We start from the raw sequence: 24,871 nt of genomic DNA, 5'->3' as shown, positions 1-24,871 counted from the left end.
GTAAAATGCTGACCCGTAGCTCAAGTGGGGGAGCGTTTAAAATTTAAAAAAAAAAAAAAAAAAAAAAAAAAATATATATATATATATATATATATATATATATATATATATATACACACAGACACACACAGACAATTTCCCCTGCCTTACTGAGCTACAGGTGGACACACATCCCCGCCAAAGTTCACAATGCCCATCTCGGTCTGGCCTGCGGGACCCCGAGGGGTTTCTGCGAGAATCATCACAGGAGCTCAGAGCGCAGGACGTCCTCTTTCCCACAGTTTCCATCACGTCCGTCCTGCAGCCCGATTAGCTGTTTCCCCGCCTCGCGTTTCCCACCCCGGACCCCCACACGCGCGCACGCGCACATCCGCCGCCAGGGGCGCCCGGGGCCGTGCGGGGCCGCAGCTCGGGCGCGGGGCGGGCGGCGGTGGGTGTGGCCGCAGGTGGGGCGCGGGGCGCGGGGCCGCAGAGCGCGGAGCGGGCGGCGCCACCCCGGCCGGGAGCTTGCGGGCGGACCCACCGGAGCCGCCGGACGCCGCGGGCGCGGGGCGCGGGGAGATGGAGCCGGGCGCGGCCGCCTTCCTCGGGATGCTCGTGGTCTGGGCCGCGCGGCCCGGGAGCCCGGCGGCGGCGGGGGAAGCTCGTGAGTAGCGCGTCCTCCGGGGACTGGCCGGCTTGGGGTTCGTGCTCTCCTGCGCGCGCGGGTTGGCAGAGGCGCCGCTGCGCGGGGCGGGGAAGGGGCGTCCGGAGGCAGCGCGGGGTCCAGCGCCCGCAGCGGGGCGCGCCGGGCTCTTCGCTCCCGCCTGGTCGCAAGCGCAGCTCCCCGGGTGTTTGCGGTGTCCCCGCCGGGAGCGGAGTCTTTCGGGAACAGCCCAAGTTCTGGCGGGGCCCGGGGTCCGCTCGAGAACAGGCGGGGGCTGGCGCCCGAGGGGGGACCAGGCCGGCGGGGCCGTGTTCCCCGGACGCCGGAGGTGCGGGCTGCGGGAGCCGGTCCGCGCCGCGGGTCCTGCATTAGCGCGTCTGCAGTGCGCGCCCTGCGGAGTCCGCGCCCGGGAGCCCGCAGCCCGCCCCGGACCGGCCCCGCAGCTCGGGGAGGCCGGACCCCTCGCGCCCCCGGGAGCGCAGCCTGCCCTCCGCGCTCGCGTCAGGTCCGGCTCCGCGCGGCGGTGGGTGCAGGGCTGGTCGAGGCCAGAGCCCGCGGCGCCCGGCGAGCTCGGGCTGACCCGTCCAAAGACGCCGCTGCACGTCCAGAGGCTCGGCCCTCCGGGGATTTCACTCTGAACGTCAGGAAAAGTTGGAAGACTGTTGCTCAGACTGAAATCGCCTTCCGAGGCTTTTCTTCCGTTAAGGGGTTTTAAAAAAGCCCCTCTTGTCTTCTCTCCTGGCCCCTATTCCGTTCAAGAAAAATAAAATCAGGTGTAGGGCTTAGGTCAAGCTGGTGTGCGTTTCCAGATAGGGCTAGCAGGCTCCTTCAGAAACTGACCTTGCTTTGGGGGTGTCCGGATTCAGCCCTTGCAGGGCGCCCGACTCTGCCCTCACCGGGAAGTTGGCTAAAGTGAAAAAAGCTTTGCACCTGAAGTCACTGTCCCACTCCTCCATCCGTGGATGCCGGAGGGTGTGATGATTTTGTGGCACCATCAGCTAGTACTGGCTCATTCAAGGCCGTTTCGGGCAGGAGTCACTCCTCCAAACGAGCCTTAGGCTCCTTTCAGCAGATACTGCCCTGTGTGTCAGACACAATTTTAATTTAGCTTGTAGGACAACTGCTCTGAATTAATTAAAATGGGGGCATTTCGGTAAAATCAGATCCTCAGATCCTGCAATAGAGCTCTTGTCATTTTGCTAAGAAATTAAAAACGATCACTGCTAATGGTTCGTTGATATTAGTAAATTGTAGGATGATTCACGTCCCACTCGGAGGTACCATTAAAAAGTCACGGGAGGTCACTCCTACTTAAAGGAAAAGGGGCTTCAAAAACCCTTCCTGTGCGGCAGAGCAGAGCTGCCCTTCTCATCCCCGTCGTGCTGATTACAGCGTATCGCACGATGGGATGTTGTGGTATTTATTTTCACTTAGTGTTTTACTCCCTGAAACCCTCGGAGGTATCAGGCTCTTTGACACTGAACATCCTTCTTCGGAATCCTGTGCTCTGGGATGTTCTGTGTCTGAATATCTGTGCAGACACTCGGGTCAGAGACGCGTTGGGTGTCCAGGCTCAGCCCCTCTGGGTCTCGGGCTGACTCTCCGGGTGCTGATGCCAGTCTGTGCTTTTCAGCCTGTGTGTTTAGGTGTATTTAGTACTCTTATGAAAAGTTCAGTAAATTCAAGAGTGCATGTACATCTGCAATGGAAGGATGTCTTAGACACTAAAGTCCATGATCAGATCACCATAGAGATGACCCCTTCAAGCATCGAGTGTATGTTTAAATGACTTTGCAGATTTAAAGATTTGTAGAGATCACACAGATGGCCTTTGATAATTTCCCAGTAATTTCCTCTGGCCACAACATCTGTAGCAGTAGAAGTAAATGGTCAATGAATCTCATGTCTAGATTCGCTAGTTTGACCAAATCGTTGTTTCTCTAACTCCTGCGTATGTGTTGTAATGTGTGTACAAGCAAAATACATCAGCACATATTTGCAACCCATTATTGCTAAGTCAAGGTAGAGGGGGTCTTTTTTGTCCTGCTCCAACATTTGAGAACTTCTCGAGGAGCTTGCCGGCAGCGTGGGATGTAAGGCACAAGCAAGAAATCATGAACACGAATATTGCTGAATCTTCTGTTGGCTAGCCTCCTTGCCTCCCCCACCCCGTTTTAGTGTTTTCAAAACTCAAATAATCCTTTCAGATAGAACTTCCAAATGAACAAACATGAGATATTCTTGAGCACTAACTAGAAATTAATGAGAGTTGTAGATGAGTAAAAAAAGGCAAAGGTCGTCACCCACGTGGACCAAAGACAGAATTACTCTCGTTAGAGCAAGTTGTCAGTAGTAAAGCCGCCAGCCAGGGGTCAGCTTCGGCAAGGTTCCAGCCCAACAGATCCTCTCAAGGAACAGGATTTGTTTGAAAGATTTGACATCTCAGAGATTACACATGTGTGGTACGGACATTTCTAATCAGTGGGAAATTTTATAACAGGAAGATGATACACTGGAGGGAAAATATTTCTAAATAGCCATGACCGTGGGCTTGTTGTGTTGTTCTGTGTTCTCTGTCTTTTTGAAGAAAAAACAAGCCGCATTCTGCAAAACAGGGCTTAGGACCTGATTTTTTAAAAATGTGAACATCTCCCTGGTCTGCCTTCTAGAACTCTCTGTCCTGAGTCAAGATGAGTGTTCTAATACAGATCCGTCCTCTTAAATAACTCAAGAGGGAAGTTAGGATATAGATTCCAAGTTAGAGCCCTGCTTTCTGGAAGTTGCTATGTAGGCTGTTGTTGGCTCCTTTACTTCCTACCAAGAGCCACAAATGGAAGAAGGTGATAGCTCTTTGCTTTAGAATTATGCTGGTGAGCCCACGATTCCTTTATGAATTCCAAGACCCTTTGGAAGGGAGAAGAGATATAATTTGAGTATGAAAACGTCAACATTTTGGTTGTTGTCAACCAGTTTCCCGGATTGTGCATTGCTCTGAAGGTCATGTGTACCCCCACCCCACTTGGGAACAACACAATTGGAAGGCAATTCACAACTGAATTATTTTCCCCATGTAAGTAAAGTGTAAGCTAGGGCTGGCAGCTGCTGCTCCCTTTCCATCTCCACCAGAAAAGGACCCAAGCGTATGTGAGAAATTTCAGTCATTGATGGTGATGATTTGACACAAATGATGACATTTTTACAGATCCAGGATTCCGTTTAGTGAGTATGGCTGACTTGTTTTCACTTTGTTAAAGCTCAGTGCTTGTAATTTTCTCTAGAAGCTTCCTCTGAATCCTTCCTTTCCAAAGTGCCCTTCTTGTTGCAAGAAAGAAAGATCTATTTCTGGTCCACTACAGGTGGGGTCCAAACTTCTGTTCTAGGAGTGATCATCTGAATTTGTTTTCATACACTGACACATGTCCTCTTCCCCAGTAAATCCCTACATACATAGAAGAGATGTCTGACCGTGACTGGGGGTGTGGACCAAGCCCATTTTAACAGCAGCCACGGGAAACCAAACCATGGGATCCACGGGCCCGTAGTGCTGCCACCTCAGCTGGAAGATTTGCACCAGAGTCAAACCCTTGCTTCGTCGAGCCTAAGCTTCTTTATGTGTGGAAGCAGTACTGTGTCTTCTCTGACGCAGGTGCAGGAATATAATCCTGTAACAGAAATTATCACACAGCATCATCTCTTTCAAATATAAATAACATGCCCCGCTTGGTATAATAGCGAGGCCCTTGTAGTCTTCGAATCACCCTAACCTGGTGACATGATGAGCCTTAGTAATCTAGAATAAAAAATACGCCTGCGTAACCTGGTAACTGGACATAATTCTGTAATTACTAAGGGGTATAAAATGACAAGTATGTATTTATTTTTTAGAGAGAGTGAGCAGGCACACATGGGGGAGAGAAGCAAGGAATCCTGCGTAGACCCCCCCACTCAACACAGAGCCAAAATCAACACGACCTGAGCCAAAATCAAGAGTTGGTTGCGGGACCGGCTGCGCCACCTGGGTGCCCCATGAGTGTTCATTTAAGTAAACATATTTGTCATGTGTCTCTTCTCCAGGGTTTTGTTTTTCAAGAGCCTTGTTCTTTGAGTCAATATGGATTCTTGTAATTATTTGCTAAGTGTCGTGGACATTCTTTGTTATCGTCTGAGCGTACTCCATCTCCAGGCAGGCTGTGAGGGAAAGAGGCTCCATACAGTCTGTCAAGGCATTTCGTCTTGACCAGTGTGGGCTAGACTCCTTCCAGGGTTTTCACTGGTTCTGGGCTCTCTCTGCCTCAGTAGCCTGCTCCATGTTTGTCTGTAGGGAGCCCAGTCTTCTGCGTGCATCAGTTGGGGCAGGAGGGGAGCCTGTCAGAGGGGGTGCCCCTGGCGCGGTGAATGGGGGTCCGCTCCTGCAGCAGTGAAGCCTGTTGGGCAAAAGGAGCAGGGATGGATGGGTGCGTGCTGTAGCGCAGCGGAGTTCAGACAGTCTGGAAAGAGCCTGCAACAAACCAGTAAACAGACCCATATTTATAGCGTTTGAATGCACTTCCCAGAAATGCCAAGGTGGTGAGGATGCTTTTGGGAACACGGAGAAAACAAACTGAAACTCACACAGTCCATGGCGATCTTCAACACAGAGTGGTGGGCAAGAGCAGAGCCAGCTCTTCCAATCCTGGGAGACCTGCACAGAACAGACAGAATGACCCGAAGATACGTCATCAGGGACCCTTCCAGGCCTGGAAGGAGGTTTTGGGGAAAGGACTGGAGGTCATGAAAATCTGCTTTTTAGAGTTGATTTGGAGAACCCCCCCCAAATCATTCAAAAGTACTTCATAAAGGACCTACTCACTAACAGAAACCTCTCAATGAACTGAGCAAATTTCAAGTTGAATTTTCCTCCTTTAATAAAAATTAGTCTTGGACTATAAAAGTATAAAATAGCTCTAACAATCTGGAAGTAACATAGCCAAGGGCCTCTCCCCACTGACTTCCTAGAGCCTTGAAAGGCTTGGCTTCAACATACAAAATGTTTCAGAGTGACTTTTGCAGGATCCCACTCCCCTGGCCAACTGTGGCCACTGTCGTGCTGCTGCTTTTGGCACGGGCTGGTTTGGGTTGAGTGACTTTTAAAGATGGAATGATTTATGTCGGCCTATTTTTGAGAGGCATTTGACCATCCAAACAGACATACTTGTTATTCCTCGTTTGAATTCTATGGCGTAGGATGACATGCTTTAAAGATGTTTTTTTATCACGTGTTGGGAAGAATGTAAATACTGTGGAGAGAGCGGATGACAGCATGACCTGCGGACTGTCCCTCGGAGCATTGCTCAGTACGCCCACACAATTGTCTAATTCTTTTGCATAAGGTAGCATGGCTGACTTGGTCATTTCCTGTTTGATCAGAGCTTAGACACTAAGACGGTACATGTTACACTGATTTATTTTCAGATACAAGTGCTAACTATGAAGGTTTATTGCCCTGTCGCACTGCTGTAGGACAAGAAATGGTGTCATGTATCTCATCTGGGTGGGGTCTTTTACTACTGTTGAGTACTGTGGGTTAGACAGTCGTGGGGGGTGTTAGGTTACTCCTGCAGAGAAACGTGGAGAAGTCTGCTTCCTGAACTGGAGAATAAATTGCTTTGGCACGTGTTATTTTCAGGGACTACCACAAGCTGTAAGTGTTTGGCTTCCCGAGTAGGGTTGAGATGTGGCTTTCGCAGAATCTATGGTTTGGGGTTCTGTCCCCGATTTAGTGGTTGTTGCCAGGGAGAAGGAATTTCCAGGCCATGCATTCACCGGGCCACTGGGGTGCCAGGACTGGTGGCCCTCATGTGGGGCTGGAGGCTCGGTGACCTCCTGAGGGCCTGAGACCCACCATCCCCCCTGCTCCATCACTGCTGTCTTGTTGTCCCCTGGCTTGGGTTGCTCAGATGCCGCGGGCATTTTCTTGGCGCTTGTGAGCCCACAGGGAAGTTGCCAGCTCGGTTGACCAAGGGCATGACCTGCTCCCTGGGGACATTAAATCAGGCCCTGCCTGCAGGACTCACAGCTCCAGTTTGTTCTTATTTTAACGTCTGCGTATCCCAGGGCAACCCGAGAGCGCCACTGGGAAAGCCTGGTGGGGGCGGCATGTCCAGTGTGTGTGCTTCAGCTTGTGTGCGTCTCCGTGGGTATGCGTGTCAGTGTGTGTGTGTGTGTCTGAGCATGTGCATGTGTCGGTGTGTGCACGTGTCCGAGTCAACGCATGTCTGTGTCAACATGTGTTCCTGTTGCGTGTGTGTTGGTGTGTGTGTTAGTGTGTGCACGTGTTGGCACGTGTGCATGTCAGTGCACGTGTATGTCGGCGTGTGTATGTGTCGGCGCGTGTGTGTGTCGTGTGTGTGTCGGTGCATGTGAGTGTCAGTGCGCGTGCGTGTCAGTGCATGCATGTGTCGACACATGTGCATGTCGGTGTGTGTGCGTGTCGGTGCGTGCGCAGGTGAGCACGGAGCACTTCTCAGCCATCCACTGCGAGCCTCATCCTCTTCCCGCGTCTGCGTGGGCAGTGAGGCCGAGTGACCGCCTGGGCTGACCTGTGGGCTTGGGCTGGCCCAGAGGTGTCCCTTCTTTCTGCTGCTGGGGTCAGGACTGAGTGCGAGGGGGCAGTGTGACTGCGCGCTGGGACACTTGTCAGGACTTGGTGTTTGCTGGACTTTGTGTGTAGACCAGTGAGAAACGCAACTGTCCAGACCACGGCCCTGGCAAGCATCTTTCAGTTCCAAGTGGCAGAAAACTCCATCACGTGGACTTACCCCAGGAGGGGAACTGTGGGTGCCCATCCTTTCATTTTGGGCAGGGCTAGGGCCAGCAGGTGAGGCCGTGCCCAGAGGCTTGGTCTGTCCTCCTCGTCCTGGGCAGGCCTGGTGCTCTGGTGGCACTCTGTCTGGCAGAACCATGGCCAAGGTCAGGCTGCCCTGCCACACCGCTGGGGATAACGCTCCCCCCCGGCTGGACTCTGGCCTTCATCACTTCAGAGCGGTGTGTGCTTACTTACTTGTCCCTTGTTCCGAGCTCCGGGAAAGCAGGGAGTTCTTGAGGGCACGGGGGTCATTTATGAGAGACAGTGGGTTGTTGAGTACGTAAACAGGCCAATGATTCACTTTCCCAAAGCTTCCAGCCAGATCCCCAGATCGGACTCTCTGTGTTGTCTCTGCTGGGCTGTGCGGCCGATCCTACCAGGGGACTGTGACAGGGAGGGGTGGCCTTCTGACCCACCTGGGGTGGAGCAGGAAGGGACTGGGATTCGGTCCCTGACCAGGTGCTTTGCCTGCATCATCCTGACAAGGAAGCGAAATGCACCATCCATTTAGGTAATTAGTTTAACATCTATGATGAAAGCATTGGCTTTCAGGCTCTTATCTGCTTCATGTAGCAGATGGTTGCTTATGTGTATGCCTCCTCAGTAGACTTTAAAGTTCCTGAAAACAGAATCACATTTATTTGTCCCGGCGGCCCAGCTGATGGTGCTCACTAAGTATTTACCAAGAAAAGAAGAAATTAATATATTGAAAATATGCTATTTTGAAAGTATACAGAAGCCATGCAGCATCCTCATGGGTGTTCTATAGTCATTCTGCAGGTAGCCCAGTAAAAAGTTAATTTTTACACGAGCTCATCATTTGCCCGTGGAAAGACCCCAGTAGCTGATTTTGAATGTTTCCTTTTCTTTTCGTTGAAATATGCATGACAGAATTTCTGGCCTGAGGCCAGGTGCATGGTGCATGTTCTAAAAGCTGCTGGGATCCTAAGGGGGCACTGAAAAGGCCAAGTGTCAGGGACACTACCCAAGACCAATGCGCAGGCACGAGGAGGCCTCTGGGCAGGGGCCCTTGGACGAGATGTCTGTTTCTAGGCGATCCTACATCAAGCTGGATCCAGGCTCCATATTCGGGGTGTGAAATAGAGGTGCTTGGGAGCAGTGTGTCACTGGAGGTCCCCGGAAGCCTGGTTCACCCACCAGGTGCTTGAAGCCGTATTTCAGCCCAGTGGGAAAGGCTGACTGTACAACTCGGCAGAGGACAGGGAGGCTGACAGATGACTCCTGCACCTCAGTGTGGCTGTCCACTGCCATCTGGGAAGCCAGGAGGCTGTGTTCGCTTGAGCCACAGCTGTCTCTGGCATGACAGCTGTGGACTTGTGGCTAGGAACCTGGCATGCCCAGAGCAAGCTCTTGTGGGGTCTTAGGCTTGACTCCCCTGGTCTGGGCTAGGGGATCTTCCCAGTCAGCAAAACCTGTTACTATTATTGAAAATGTTTATGACTCACAGACTCGAGGGCTTGGTGGTGCCTAGAGAACATCTCTACTTTCAAATGAAGATGCTCCTGACCCTGTTTTCAGAAGGACGTAGTGGCAGCACCATGTCCACGGTGCGGACTCCAACAGCGTCCTTTCAAGTAGCACAGAACTAAAACTTAACAAGGGTCCTCAAGGCACTGGCCACACTCTCAGGGAGGTGGGGGGGTAATTGAAGTGTGGTTGGTACTCATGTACACCATAGTGACTGGCTCGTGACTGGCTAGCTCTCACCTTCATGCTGTGCTTACAGGGAGGGGGGTGGCCATCTGTCACCAGACAACCCAGCTTCAATGCCACTGACTACTCCTGGGCTGTACCCTTCATCCCATGACTTCCTCATTCTGGAACGGGAAGTCTCTGCCCCCCGCCCTGCCCCCGTTTTTGCCCATCCCTCTGGCCACCACCAGTTTGTTCTTTGTATTCATGGGTCTCTTTCTGCCTTTGTTCATTTTGTTTTTTAGATTCCACCTAGAGAATGAAGTAATAAGGCATTTGTCTTTTCTGTCTGGCTTATTTCACTTAGCATAATACCTTCTTGGTTCATCCGTGCTGTTGCAAATGGCACATCTCATTCTTTTTCATGGTTGAGTGATATTCTGTTATATATACACACACACACACATCACACATGCGTATCACCCCTTCTTTATCCATTCATCTATTGGTGGACAGGAAGGTTGCTTCCATGTTTTGGCTTTTGTAAATAATGCTGGAACAAACTGGGGGGGGGGTACATGTATCTTTTTAAATTAGTGTTTTGATTTTCTTTAAGTAAATATCTAGTAATCAATATTGGATCATATGGTATTTCTATTTTTAATTAAAAAAAAAGGACTTATTTATTTATTTTAGGGAGAGAAAGAAAGAGAGCCCAAATAGGGGGAAAGGCAGAGGGAGAGGATCTGCAAGCAGATTCCTGGTGAGCATGGAGCTTGACGTGGGGCTCCGTCTCAGAACCCAGGAGATCAAGACCTGAGCTGAAACCACAAGTCAGATGTTTAGCCACCTGAGCCACCCAGACATCTCTATTTTTAGTTTTTTTTTTTTTTTTTTTTTTGTGGAGGAACTTTGTACTGTTTGCATAGTGGATGCATCAATTTACATTCCCACCAACAATGCATGAGGGTTCCTTTTTCTCCACATCCTCACGAACACTTGCTGTTTCTTGTCTTCTTGAGTTTAACCATTCTGACAGGTGTGAGGTGATATTTCACTGTGGTTTTGATTTGTGTTTCCCTAATGCCGAGTGACCTTGAGCATCTTTTCATGTGTCTGTTGGCCATCTGAATGTCTTCTTTGGAAAAATGTTTATTCAAATCTTGTGCCCATTTTCAATCACATTATTTATCTATTTATTTGGTATTGGATTGTATAATCCAACTGACGCTAGTTTTTATCTGGCTATTTTTTTCAGAAGTCTTCTAGGATACATAGTATCTGGCCATCAATACAGATGGTTCGACCTTTATGATTGTTAAATGAGTGTTAGTCTCCAAGCCAGATGTATCTGTATGTATTTTGGGATGCAGTCTCAGTTAAAGTGGGTATGATGACACCGCTGTGGACCCCTAGAGAGGGAGCATTCTGCCTTGATTCTGAAAGATTAGGGTTAGCACTCTCTCTTCAATTTATTCCACCATACTAATTATTCCACCACTTGTTCAAGCCCTCCATATCTCTGGAACTGATGTGCGATAGTTTTCTCCATGGTTTCCTTGTCACCAGCTTACCTCCTCCTAATTCAGTTTATTCTACTGCCAGAGTAATCTTTCTAAAGATGACCTTACTTTCCCTGGTAAAACTTTCATGTATTTTCTCATATCGCACACACTCCTTGAAAGGTCCCTTCTCTTCACTCACTGCTTTCATCTCCTCCTTTAACTGACCCTGAACTACATACACCTCACTGCACTGGCATTCTCACCAGGGTTTTCACACATGCACACACACACACACACCCCTGTTTCCATTTCTGTCTCCTCATGTCCTGTCTTCCTGTTTTTTTTTAAATTAATTTATTTATTTTCAGAAAAACGGTATTCATTATTTTTTCACTACACCCAGTGCTCCATGCAATCTATGCCCTCTATAATACCCACCACCTGGTACCCCAACCTCCCACCCCCTGCCATTTCAAACCCCTCAGATTGTTTTTCAGAGTCCATAGTCTCTCATGGTTCACCTCCTCTTCCAATTTACCCCAACTCCCTTCTCCTCTCTAACACCCCTTGTCCTCCATGCTATTTGTTATGCTCCACAAATAAGTGAAACCATATGATAATTGACTCTCTCTGCTTGACTTATTTCACTCAGCATAATGTCTTCCAGTCCCGTCCATGCTGTCTTCCTGTTGAATGTGTTTTGCTTCTGCAATCATCTAGGCTCATGGATTCATGTCCAGGAAACATATACCTACAATAAAAGTAAGAACAAAACACATAGAAGAAACAAAGCACCATGAGGGAGAATAAGAAGAAATGAGAAACTGTGCAGATAAAAATAAATGTAGATATTGAGATCAATTTATAATGTATGATTTATTATATAGGTATAAGGAAATAAAAGACAGGGAGAATGGAGAGAATATGGATGGTCAAAATGATTGAGCAGAATTGAGAAAGAACAGTGTTGAAATGAAATTCTTTATCATTGGCCTAAAGAACTCAGGGGCTGCTAACATGGCAGATTAGACACAGGCGGAGAGAGACTTAGCAAATTAGAAGACAGTCGTGGAATAAAAAACCAGCATGTTCCATAGGGAGACAGAGAGGCAGGGAATATGAAGACCAGGCCGAGGGGCAGGGAGAAGAACACAACAAGATCTCTGTGTCAGATAGGAGCTCTGGAAGGAGGAGATGTGGAAAGAAGAAACACTTAAGAGGTGTTTCTATAGAAAGGTGATCCTTAGAGACCGTGTATGGAGATTGCCCAGAATTGAAACGTCACCAATCTTTAGATTCAGGAAGGCCTTCAAATCCCTAGTAATACAAAAATAAAGAAATTACCACACACAGCAACACTTTATGTTGGAACCGTTGAACACCAGAATAGAGAGAAGCTGGTATGAGTGGTCTGAGAGACAGATGACAATAAAAGCAGGGATGTGAGCTCTTAAGTTTGTGAGAGGGAATAATTACCAACAAGGAGCTGTAGACTTGTTGCTTTAGTTCAAGAGTGAAGGTGAGATAAAGTCATGCATAGAGAAAGTAAAATCCAGAAGTATGAAAGACCGACAAAGCTTCACTAAAGAAATACTGATGGGTAAGTTTAGCAAGAAAGGACATGATTACAGAGGGCAGTACGAGATGTAGAAATCTAGTAGCTAGTGTGCAAATACGATCACACATTTGAGCAACAATAAAGCTGTACGTGCAACATCAGTGTGCAGTTGATGCGATGAAAAGAAAGACAGGTCTACGTGAGCAATGGAAGGTCAACATAGAAAGGAGTGATCAGAATAAGGTGTTTCATGATCCTTGCATTATTTTGTGGAGGGAATTAAAATCTGTTTGATTGTAGGCTTTGTTAAATTGTAAACCAGAGTGTAGTATAAGATTTTAAGGAGGTCCAAAAGAGGAATTGTAAAAGAAAGTATACCTTCCAAACCAAAAGAATTAAAAAAAAAAAAAAAAGGACTAGGTGGGGTACAGATTTCACACTATTCAAAAGAAAGCAAGAAGAGAGGGAAAGAAAAAAAAAGAAAGCCTTGGATAAAATTGACAAACAAGTACATAAAATAAATGTAATGAAGTGATAAGGATATAGAGATTTGAAGAAATTATTTCCAGCTTTTATATTTTGGGTATAGAATATATTGGACAATATTATTCAGGCTTTCAACTATATATAGAATATTTACATTTTGGGGCCCCTGGGTGGCTCAGTGGGTTAAAGCCTCTGCCTTCAGCTCAGGTCAGATCCCAGGGTCCTGGGATCGAGCCCCGCATCAGGCTCTCTGCTCAGTAGGGACTGCTCCCCCCCCCCCTGTGTCTGCCTCTCTGCCTACTTGTGATCTCTCTCTCTGTCAAATAAATAAATAAAATATTTAAAAAGTAAAGAATATTACATTTTTACTTGACCAAAAAAAAAAAAAAAAAAAAAAACCAACCCCAAACAAACAAAAAATCAAACTCAGTTTCAATAAATTTGAAAGAATTATCAACTTAAAAGTAGAAGAGAATTTCCTAAAACTAAAGAGGAATAGTATGTTTCGATTACAGAAGCTCTTGTGCCGAGTTAAATAAATGGAACGCAATAATGGGAATTGTTGGCTGAAGATTGTGGAAGTGGGAAAAACAGAGAAACATGGTCCCAGTTTTGGTCACCCAAGGTAATGGTGTAAGCTGATTTGCTCTAATGAAACGAGAGCTGGTTGACTTCTTTGGAGCAGTAAGATCAGAAGCAAAAGGAAAAGTGGAAATAAATACAAGTTATGAGGGAAAATAACTTTTTCATTGGAAATTTACAGTCATGAGTGGGGAGAATGACAAGGGAGAGTAACTTTTCCTAATGGTCTTTGGGAAATAAGTAAAATTTCACTTGAGGCATTGTTCAAAAATTGAAAGTAAGCATTGTATTATAAATAGAAGGAGGGATGCCTGGGTGGCTCAGTGGGTTAAAGCCTCTGCCTTTGGCTCTGGTCATGATCTCAGGGTCCTGGGATCGAGCCCTGCATCGGGCTTTCTGCTCAGCAGGGAGCCTGCTTCCCTCTCTCTGCCTGCCTCTGCCTACTTGTGATCTCTGTCTGTCAAATAAATAAATAAAATCTTTAAAAAAATATAAGGATAATCAGTGAAAAATGAATTAAATAGGATATTTTACATGCTCTTCAACATTGTGAAATTTTTTCTTCTTTAGGAAAAAAGTTTTCTGTTTCATATTTTAATATGATTGTATGTTTATTCATTCATTTGTCTTTTATCTGATATTGAGAATATTCTTGATTAAACATTTAAAATGTGTGGGTTTTCATCTGATCTCCTTTTCTTACGGACTGCTGTTAGGTTACAGCGATAATCCCAAGTGTGGCTGTTGGCGCTGTGGGTGGATTTGGGTGGCACAATTTAATTCATAGCACTTTAATCGTATACTAGTGACATTATTAAGTTTCAACAATTACTGCTGATAAATTACAGAGGCATTTTTTTATGGGTGTCTGAGCTGTTTCTCATATTTTAAAACAGAACAACACATTGGATTTTATCACGCATTTTTCTGTTAGAATCTGGAATTCCCCAAGGTTAGCAGATTTGTATCTTTTATAAACTAATTTTAAGTTCTGTGGTCTTATATAATGCCTAGATGATGCAGATCGAGAGGTTTATAAAAGAAACGGCAGTATATATACACAGTGTGTTTTGACATATGCTGTGAATTTTAAATTTCTACTAGCTGCTGAACATTTCAGCATTTCCCCTTGTCTTTGACACAAGTGCTGTATCTCAGCATGGCTGGAAAGGTTAGTAGAGGAGTGAAAAATCCCCATCCTCTTCAGGTGAATTTTGAAAAGAAATGTTTAGTTGCACCCTTGGAAATAATACCAAATAGATATATTACCTTTGTAAGTAAGTGTGTAAGTGTGTATTTGCTTGATGTGCTTCCTAAAAATGTTCGATTTTCCACTTGTGTAACAGCAGTGGCCTCTAGTTTTGAATAAACATGAACTATTAAACAAAATGATTGTTTTATGGAAATTTTTTGGGCAGAGACCCAAGTTTTCAGTGAACTGTTACTATTTAAATTCAAATAATTTTTAGGTAAACATTACATTAAACGGCAACACTGTTGTGTACTAGTGGGCTGTTCCAGAAAATACTTAACTGTGAGTGGATTGTACTGAAACTTTCAGAATCATCTAAATTCCATAATATTTCAAATCCCAAAATATAACCCCCCCCCCCATGTATCCTGTATACATTCTTGGAGCTCTACAAAGAAATTACTGCCTTGTGTTTTCCTCCCTCCAACAAAATGGGGAAAAACGGTATTTTGTGGAAGGGTCACGTACAAATATTCGTGCTTGGACTGGATTGATTGTACCTGCTGCCCCCAACTGCAGACTCTTTTGAACAACGGTCCTTGTTGACAAGGAGGGAGGGAGGGACACAGGGAAGACGGGGAGGACGGAAGGAGGCAGGAGGGAGAGCAAAAGGCAGGTGCATCCAATTGCAGAGCAGAGCTTGTGACCGGACTTCCATCGGTGGTCACACCAGATTTTGAGCCTCCCAGTTGATTATTTAAAGCACAAAATACATATTTCTCTGCAATGGCGTATATTCTGTTTCTCATTCTCATGAAACGGTGAGATTTTAGCTTGGAAATATGTTAGTTACTTTGTATTTGTTGTTTTAAATTCTTTCCAGTGAAAATGCCCGAATTCTAAATATTCTTTCCAAGATAGTAAGTTCTCGAGTCACCTAAGCCTCGTCCTAAAAATTCAACTATTGGTGATAATATTTATCGATCAAATAGAATAGGGGGTTGTTGGTTTTTTTTTGGTTAAGATTTGTCACGTGGACTTGCAGGAGAAACATTTCTTAAAATATAAATGAACATCTAAATCCTTTCATGTGTCCTTGTAAATTTTTAAAAACTTTGTCTTGTCATTTTTGATCATCTTACTGTCAGATAGTAGAGAGGGAATAAAATAACTTTCTTTCCAAATTTTTGGTGGTGCAAATTGAGAAACTTAAAAAATTTGTCCAAAAGTTTCAAAATAAATTACGTTTTCCCCCCAAATATTTATTAGCTGTTGCTCCATGAATCAGCTTATGGAGGAGCACCATCTATGGAATGGAGCTATGTGATTTTATGAGAATCACAGTATATTGGTAAGGCGTGGGAACAATGTCTGAACAAAAATTAAAAACAGGTGCACTCCATTGTTCTGTAGCCATTTTAACAATGTGAGTAGAGTCTGTGGGATATTAGACTCTGCCCCTTGAAATGGATAGCTCAGATTTATGGGTCAGCAAGGCAGGTCTCCAGTTAGTGAGCTACGCCTAGTTAAATTCTTTTTAAACTCAAGGTTTACAAAAGACAACTGACAGAATGGGAGAAGATATTTACAAACGACATATCAGATAAAGGGCTAGTATCCAAAATCTATAAAGAACTTAGCAAACTCAGCACCCAAAGAACAAATAATCCAATCAAGAAATGGGCAGAGGACATGAACAGACATTTCTGCAAAGACATCCAGATGGCCAACAGACACATGAAAAAGTGCTCCGTATCACTCGGCATCAGGGAAATACAAATCAAAACCACAATGAGATATCACCTCACACCAGTCAGAATGGCTAAAATCAACAAGTCACGAAATGACAGATGCTGGCAAGGATGCGGAGAAAGGGGAACCCTCCTACACTGTTGGTGGGAATGCAAGCTGGTGCAACCACTCTGGAAAACAGCATGGAGGTTCCTCAAAAAGTTGAAAATAGAGCTACCCTATGACCCAACAATTGCACTACAGGGTATTTACCCTAAAGATACAAACATAGTGATCTAAAGGGGCACATGAACCTGAATGTTTATAGCAGCAGTGTCTGCAATAGCCAAACTATACAAAGAACCTAGATGTCCATCAACAGATGAATGGATAAAGAAGAGGTGGTATATATACACAATGGAATATTATGCAGCCATCAAAAGAAATGAAATCTTGCCATTTGTGATGACGTGGATGGAACTAGAGCGTATCATGTTTAGCAAAATAAGTCAATTGGAGAAAGACAACTATCATATGATCTCTCTGATATGAGGAAGTGGGGGGTAGGCAAATAAAAAATGAAACAAGATGGGATTGGGAGGGAGACAAGCCATAAGAAACTCTTAATCTCACAGAACAAACTGAGGGTTGCTGGGGGGAGGGGGCTTGGGAGGGGGTGGGGTTATGGACATTGGTGGGTGTGTGTGCTGTGGTGTGTGTTGTGAAGTGTGTAAACCTGGCGATTCACAACCTGTACCCCTGGGGCTAAAAATACATTATATGCTTATAAAATATTTTAAAAATGCAATTAAAAAAATAAATAAACTCAAAGTTTAGAGCCACATCAATGCCAACGTGAGTCAACAGCAGACTTTCTCAAGTGTGGCCCTCTGAGTAGGAGCAGGAGAGGGTTCCGGATTCTTGTGGTCATGTTTCTTACTTGCTGACTCCCCAGCCCTGGTTTAAATGCCACCCACAGAGCACAGCATGGGTTCCCGGCTGCTCCCGTGACAGCAGGTGGCCTGTGGAGCTGCTGGACCCAGAAGTGAAGCCTGCAGGCTTTTCCTATCAGGATGAACTTGGCTGTTTGGGTGGTGTGAGCTCAACATGTGTCGAGAGGAAATATAACTTAGATATGGAGATATCAGAAAGTCGCTCTCCACCTCGTGGCCCAGTTGAATGCAGCACGTTTATCAGATACCTGCCCCGTGCCAGGCAGTGTGCTAGAAGCTGAGGAAATAAAGGTAATAAATATTGGTTCTTTCCAAAACCTGGGGCTCCTCCTCCATGAGAAGCAGGATGAGTCATTAAAAGTGGTGCCGGTGTAATGCTGAAGCCACAGTCACCACTGGGTGTCTGTGCCTTTTGCTGAATGTCTTTTGGGGAACTTAATGGATAATAATTGGGATCACTAAAATTTTGCCTTTGAAACAGGTGCAAATTCTTGGCTCTTTAGTGTGCGGAAGGAAGGCGGCCCGTGAGACCTGGAAGAGCACTCCCCCAGGGCCGGTTCCTCTGAGGTTGGGAAGTCACACAGTTTTGCATTATTTTAAAACCAGGAAGGAATAGATTTGAATTTTTCAGCCAAGCACTAGAGCAGAATTTCAGAGTCTTCTTGACGTAGAGCTGGGATAAAATCAGTGTAAAGCTGCATCAGTTTGTGTCTTGTCGCAGGGAAGTTATTTGAATCACAGCCGTTATTCGTAAGTAAATTCTCAGTTGTTGATAAAAAGAAGGACTTTGCTTTTTAGGAGGCATTATTTTTAGAACAATTTTGGGTTCTCAGCAAAATTACGCAAAGTATAGGGATTTCCCATATCCCCCTCTCCCCACACATGCGCGGCCTCCCCTATTACCAGCAGTCACCCCAGAGGCTTCCTTCATTCACACTGATGAATCCGTTACCACTCAGAGCTCATGATTTATGTGAGGGGTCACTCTGGGTGTTGTACACTCTACGGGACTTGCCAAATGTATAAAGACCTGTATCTACCATGACAGCACCCTACAGAGTAGCTTCACTGCCCTAAGAGTCCCGGTGCCTCACTCCTCCCCCGTTCATTCCTGTCTACCTCTTAAACTCTGACAGCTACTGATCTTTTTACTGTCTCTATAATTTCACTTTTTCCAAGTGTGGAGCCTCTTCAAATTTGCTTCTTTCACTTACTAATATGCACTTAAGGTTCCTTCCTGTCTTTTCATGGCCTGATAGCTCACTTCTCTTTAGTGCTGAAAAGATCCCCTTGTCTGGTTGTGCCACTGTTTCTTTAGCCATTCGCTGACTAAAGGACACTTTGTTTGACTTCAGGCTTTGGCCATCAGTGAGTAAAGCTGCTAGAAACAGCGTGTATGTATTACTGTGTGGACATAAGTTTTCAACTCCTTTGGGTAAATACCAAGGAGTGCGGTTGGAATGCACGGAGGGAGTATACTTAGTTTTCTAAGAACCTGCCAAATTGTCTTCCAGAAAGACCATACTGTTTTGCACTCCCACCAGCAATGGATGAGGGCTCCTGCTGCCCTCTGTCCGTGCCAGCATTTTATGTGGGCCCAGTTCCAGGTGTTGGCCATGCTGATGGGTGTGTGGTGGTATCCCATTGTTTTAATTTCTACTTCCCTGATGACGGATGATGTCGGGTCTCTTGTCATCTGCTTATTTGACATCTGCCATCTTCTCTGTTGAGGTGCCAGGAAGTCTTTGGACTGATGTTTAAATGGAGTTTTTTTTTTTCTTTTTAATTATTGAGTTTAAGAGTTATTTTTATACTACGAGAGCAGTTCTTTGCAGATGTATGTTTTGCAAATGTTTTCTCCCAGTCTGTGACTTATCTTTTCATTTTCTTGACAGTGCCTTTCTCAGAGCAGAAAATTCTTTCATCAACACCAGCAGGTCAATCCTTTCTTTCATAGATCATGCCTTTGGTGTTGCATCTAGAAAGTCATTTGCAAACACAGGTCATCTGGATTTTCTCCTGAGCCATCTTTTGGGAATTTTATTTTTTTGTACTTTACAGTTAGATCTGTGATTTATCTGAGTCAATTTTTGTGAAAGGTGAGAGTCTGTGTCTAGACTCTTGATGTTGCATGTGGATGCCCAGTTGTCCTCATGCCATCTGTCGAACTGCCCGTCTTTGCTACATTGGGTCCCTTCGGCTCTACTGTCAAAGATGGGCTCTATTCTGTTCCGTGGACCCACTTGTCCGCTCTTTTGCCGATACTGCGTCGTCTTCACTGCCACAGCTCTGTAGTAGGGCTTGAGCGAGCTGGTGTCCGTCCTCCAGCTTTAATATTCCGTCGGCTGCTCTGGGTAGTTTTTCTCTCCACGTAAACTTTAAAATTGGTTTGTTGATATCCACGAAATAACTTGCTGGGATTTTTATGGATCTGCCTTCAATTATAGACCAAATTGGAAGAACTGACATCTTGACAGCATTGACTGTTCCTGTCCTTGAACATGGGCCATCTCTCCATGCATGCAGTTCTTCGACTCTATGCATCAGTGTTTTGTCGCTCTCCTCATACAGATTGTGTCCATGTTTTGTTAGATGTATGCCCAAGTATTTCATACTTTTGGATGCTCGTGTAAATGGTGTTGTATTGTTGTTGTTGTTTTTAAAGATTTTATTTATTTATTTTTTACAGAGAGATCACAAGCAGGCAGAGAGGCAGGCAGACAGGGAGGGGGAAGCAGGCTTCATGTTGAGCAGAGAGCCTGATGCAGGGCTCGATCCCAGGACCCTGAGATCATGACCTGAGCCAAAGGCAGAGGCTTTAACCCACTGAACCACTCAGGTTCCCCACGGTGTTGTGTTTTTAATTTCAAATTCAACCTGTTCTTTGCTGGTATTTAAGAAAGGGTGGACTTTTTATATTAACCTTATATCCTGTGTGCTGCTATAATCACTTGTTAGTTCTAGATTTTTGGTCATTTCTTCTGGATTTTCTACATAGATGATCATGTCATTTGTGAACAAAGACTTTTTCCTTCCCAATCTGTATCCCTTTTATTTCCTCTTCCTGTCTAATTGCATTAATTAAGACATCTAGTCGGATATTGAAAAGAAAGGGGGAGAGGGAACAACCTTGTCTTGCTCCCAATCGGAGTTGGAAAGCTTCAAGTTTCTTACCTTTAGGTATGATTTAACTTTAGGTTTTTGGTAGATATTCTTTTTCAAGATGAGAAAGTTCCCCTCTGTATAAGAGTGTTTACAACAAACAGGTGTTGCATTTTGTGAAATACTTTCTTCTGCATTTCTTTATATGATTGCGTGGTTTTCTTCTTTAGATTGTTGATGTGGGCGATTACATTAATTGGTTTTTTAATGTTGAATTGACCTTATATACCTGGGATGAATTACACCTGCTCTCTTTATACATTGTTGGATTCAATTTGCTAATACTTGGTTGAGGACTTTGCTTCTATGTGTATGAGAGATAATCGGTCTATGGGTTTCTTGTAATATCTATAACTGCTTTTAGTATTAGGGTAATTCATTTGTCATAAAATGAATCAGAAAGTCTTCCCTCTGCTTCTAGCTCCTGGAAGTATTTGTAGAGAATTGGTAACCTTCGTTCCTTAAATATTTGGTAGAATTTGTCACTGAAGCCATCTGGACATGGTGCTTCTGTTTTGCAAAGTTATTAATTATAGATTCAGATTCTTTAGTAGATATAGGCCTATACGGATTTTGTTCGTTCTTGTGTGAAATTGGCAAATTGTTTCTTGTAGGGATTAGTCCATATTTGATAATTAGATTATCAAATTTATAGGTATAGAGTCAGCCATATTATTTCTTTATTACCCATTTAATGTCTGTGGGATCTATGGTGATGTTCTTTCTTTGATTTCTCTTATTAGAAATTTGTGAACTCTCTCTCATAAGCTAGCCTGGCAAGAATCTTTTACTGACCTTTTCAAAGGTCAGCAAATGATTTTGATTTGATTGATTTTGTCCATTGATTTCCTGTTTCCAATTTTATTGTTTGGTATTCTAACAAGAAGACATTTTCAAAAGTAATTTTGTGCTTTTGAGTTGCAGATTTTCTGGAAGACCAAAGCCAGATCATTAGTCAGGAAGCTCTTTTTATTAACAAATATTTGCCCAGTTACATCTTTTCTACCATTTGTATAAAGCATTTGGAATATATAATTTTGCAATTTAGAATTTTCTCAAAAAAATATAAGACATTTTACAAATGCTTTGATCTAAAAAAGGAAACACTACCAGTATGAGTTCACTCAGCTGGAGGGAATTGAGGTATTATTTAATTATAAGAACAATAATTATTTCAAATTCATACTTAATAATAGTTGCAATTAATGAGTATTAATTTGCTATCACCCCACTAAAATCAATGGCAAATTGTTTTTTTAGTGTTACCATTTAACTTACCAAAAAAGGTGAATCCTTCTACACCAAGGAATAATTTTAAAGGCAACATCTGGATTTAGAGCTATTAATTAAATAGCTCTCATTTAATTCAGTGAACATAAACCCAACCTTTGAGATAATTCACAACATAGGTTATGACAGGAGAGCAAACCTAGAAGTAAAAACAAGAGTGCTTAACTTAGGACTGTGCTAATGGGTAGGCAAGCACTCTCTGCATGGGTGAGATAAATAAATTAGCCAGGAACTTGGTGTAATTTGTCCTTTCTGACTTGGTTCTCACAGAGATATGATTGTATTCTATTACTGGCATGCACAACTTACTGGAACAGACAAGAAATCTGAAATCACCTCTGCTTTCCTACAGCTGGGCTCCTAATATGCTGGGCTTTGAGGATCATAAAACTAAATAACTCAGACTTAAACTCATGCAGTTGTTCAAACTCATGGGAGGCCAAGTTGGTGGCCAAGTATAGTCCTACATGGGGTCTACATGGGGTGTGCCGGTCTGAGCACACAGCAGCACACATTTTCAGGGGCAAGTGAGGGTGGAGGTGACTGAGATGGGCTTGGAGAATTAGGCATGTGTCCCTAGAACACCCTGTATGCCATGCTTACAGAATGTCCCATTGCTTCTAGGGGGGCATTACTATCACTCACACATGCACAGGTGTGTGCACCTGAGGGTTGGAGACTAGCCAGTGCCCCTGAACCCTGACCAAGTTCAGCACTGCCGCCCAAAGTGCTGACAGCCTGGTTCCGAACCTGTACGCATTGGGAATCTGAAAGCACACACTTCAGGAAGGAAGGCGTGGGGGCCCCAGATGTTCACAAAGTTCTCAGTGGCCTTGATGGGCCACCAGGGATCGAGGAATATTGGAGCAGCAGCTCTGGGCCTCATTCCTCCTGATGGAGAGAGATTTCTAGGTATCTTCAGGCTCTTCTGAGTCCGTATGTCCTTGCTGGTCTAGTGGCCAAGGGGCACCCCTGTGTGGGCCTTGATTCCAGCTGCCCATGTGGGAGGAGCAAGTAGCGCTGGAAGTCAGGGGGAATTTAGGTCATACTCTCTGTTCCATTCCAGGAACTGGAGTCCACTGTGATATGCTGAAGGATGAGAAACAAGCAACAAACAAACAAACATGAATGTTCTGTGTGGAGGAATTTTTAATCTCATCCAGAAGATAAGGCATCCTGAAAAGATACCACTTACACATAATTAAGTACAAACTGAATTTGAAGTGTCAAAGAAACCAGAACAAATGTATTACAGACAGGCTGTGGCTAACTGACGGAGTCTGTCTGGGCTTCTTTTCTATCTGTGGGGAAGGGTAGATTTAAATAGTTTTAGAAGACGATCAAGAGCCTAGAAAACCCCCAGATAAGCTCACCTAGAGTGGGAAGACTAAGCCACCTCTATTGTCTCCAGTTGTGGGAAGTTCCAAATTTCTAAGATTTCACCTGGAAAAAATACATATAATTTTAAAACGCAGAAGCTGGAATATTGTTTTATAATCTCAGTCTAAGGCTGTTCTGCTGGTAAGACATACAATAGGCGTTTGATTAAAATGACATTGTAATAGGTGCACCTAGTGAGACAAGGTTTGAGTATTTCATAAATATGGATTTATTATATCAGAATGCACATAAGGATGTCTCTAGCACTCTGATCTGAGTCATACATAAATCATGAACAATTGTGGCGTGTTTGTGTTTTCTCTAAAACCCATGACAATGGACCATTACTTTTCCTTTAGTATTCTTAAGCCTCTCTGAGAACCTTACTTGGAGTACATTTGAACCACTGAAGGATGAGTGCATCTCAAAATTAAGATTATTCCATGGACTCACTCTCATTAATATGAGTGGTTATGATGAAGGGAAATAAAATTGCTTTAGCTTACGTAACTGCAATATTCTCTGTCTATTTTCATATGTTAATTCTCACAAGCTTATTATTTGTACTCAACTTGCTTTCCCTCTAAGTGATAAATAGTAGTTGTTTAAAGTTGATTGCCATCTCACTTGTCAAAATCCATACTTTGTGAATAATTCTTGTACCTTTGAAACATTTCAGGAATCATCTTTTTTTTGGATAGAAATAATGTTTATCAGATTATTCATGAGAAAGATACTCATTTAGTGGGATTCACATGTTTTATAATGATGCGAAGAAAAAAGAAAATTAAGTTGGGTCTTGACAATTTTTGCTTCGGGTATCATAGTAGAAAACCTAAACATTTCAGGTTGAAAACAGTAGTTAATGTAGGTTTGGGATGGCTCTGGAGGCTTCACCTTACATGGATTAAATTTAGTTAGAAACACACTAAATGCCTGGAAAACACTGTCCAAATCCTGAACTTCTCCTCTCCAGGTACCTTATAAGTATGTGACCACCTTGTTTTTGACCACACAAGTCCTCAACTTCTACTACGTTGTAGTAAATTGGAACACTGGTTTTGAAGCCTCTAAGTTAGGGTTATAAAAAACATTGGCATTTAAAAATAAATTTTATAAATTGTTCTTCCAAAGAAAGATTACAGCACTAAAGCTATTACTTCTTCTTCTTCTTCTTCTTTTTCTTTTTAAAGATGAAGCTTCATAGCCAAGCTTCATGAAGTAAGAGTAAAAAATGACAATATGGTTTGGAACATTGAACACTGCCTTTCATATCTCTCTATGGGGAACATGTCCTTATAGCATCTTTTGAAGGAACTTAATAGTGTTGACTTGTCTTAGCAGAGTGAGAAGAATAAAAGCAAACACTTTCAACCCTCAGCAGTCCTCTCGGTGAGGGGTCCCCTTGTACTTCCTGCCATGTTGCTGTGCGAGTTCCCTTGTATTGTGTAACGGCCCACTGCACAGTTGTGGGGGTTGGCTCCCCATTGCATAATCAAGTGATAGCATCACTGTCCAGTCATGTGATTGATTCCCCCTTGAACTGAGGAGAGAGCCGAGGCTTAGCGAAGGATGAGTGACACCCAAGGGTTGGCAAGGCTGGTGAATGCCAGTCCCACCCAGTCCAGTTGCAAAATCTATGCTAGCTTCAGTGGTGAGATGACGACAATGTGAGCAGAGGGGACTAGCGTCAGGACAGACCCGTGGGGGGCCAGGGCTGGGAAGAGAGCAGGCTCCCCGAGACACACAATGGGAAAGCCCTCTCTTGCCGTCAGTCTGCGGTGTGACTTCAAGGTGGTGGTGAGGTCCCCAGAACACCTGTGTACCGGGACACTAATGCAGGCCTGTTCTGCTCAACATGCTAGACCTGAGAGACTTCTAGGCTAACT

At 44.4% G+C, this 24,871-nt stretch overlaps 1 protein-coding gene across 5 annotated transcripts in view; it reads left to right on the top strand.

Moving 5' to 3' along the window:
- Positions 1-555: 555 nt before the first annotated feature.
- LOC309847267 (contactin-associated protein-like 3) overlaps positions 556-24,871 on the top strand; it is a 160,569-nt gene continuing 136,253 nt past the window's right edge. For all 5 annotated transcript variants that reach the window (XM_082697203.1, XM_082697202.1, XM_082697201.1 and 2 more), the window contains exon 1: positions 556-646. In XM_082697203.1, coding sequence (XP_082553329.1) covers positions 562-646 — 85 coding nt within the window. In that variant the 5' untranslated portion in view covers positions 556-561. The remainder of the gene's footprint in view (positions 647-24,871) is intronic.

This window comes from Mustela nivalis, assembly GCF_964662115.1.
Source record: "Mustela nivalis genome assembly, chromosome: 13".
NCBI lineage: Eukaryota > Metazoa > Chordata > Mammalia > Carnivora > Mustelidae > Mustela > Mustela nivalis.
The sequence above is the reverse complement of the archived record's forward strand: the minus strand, read 5'-3'. Positions and strand labels throughout refer to the sequence as shown.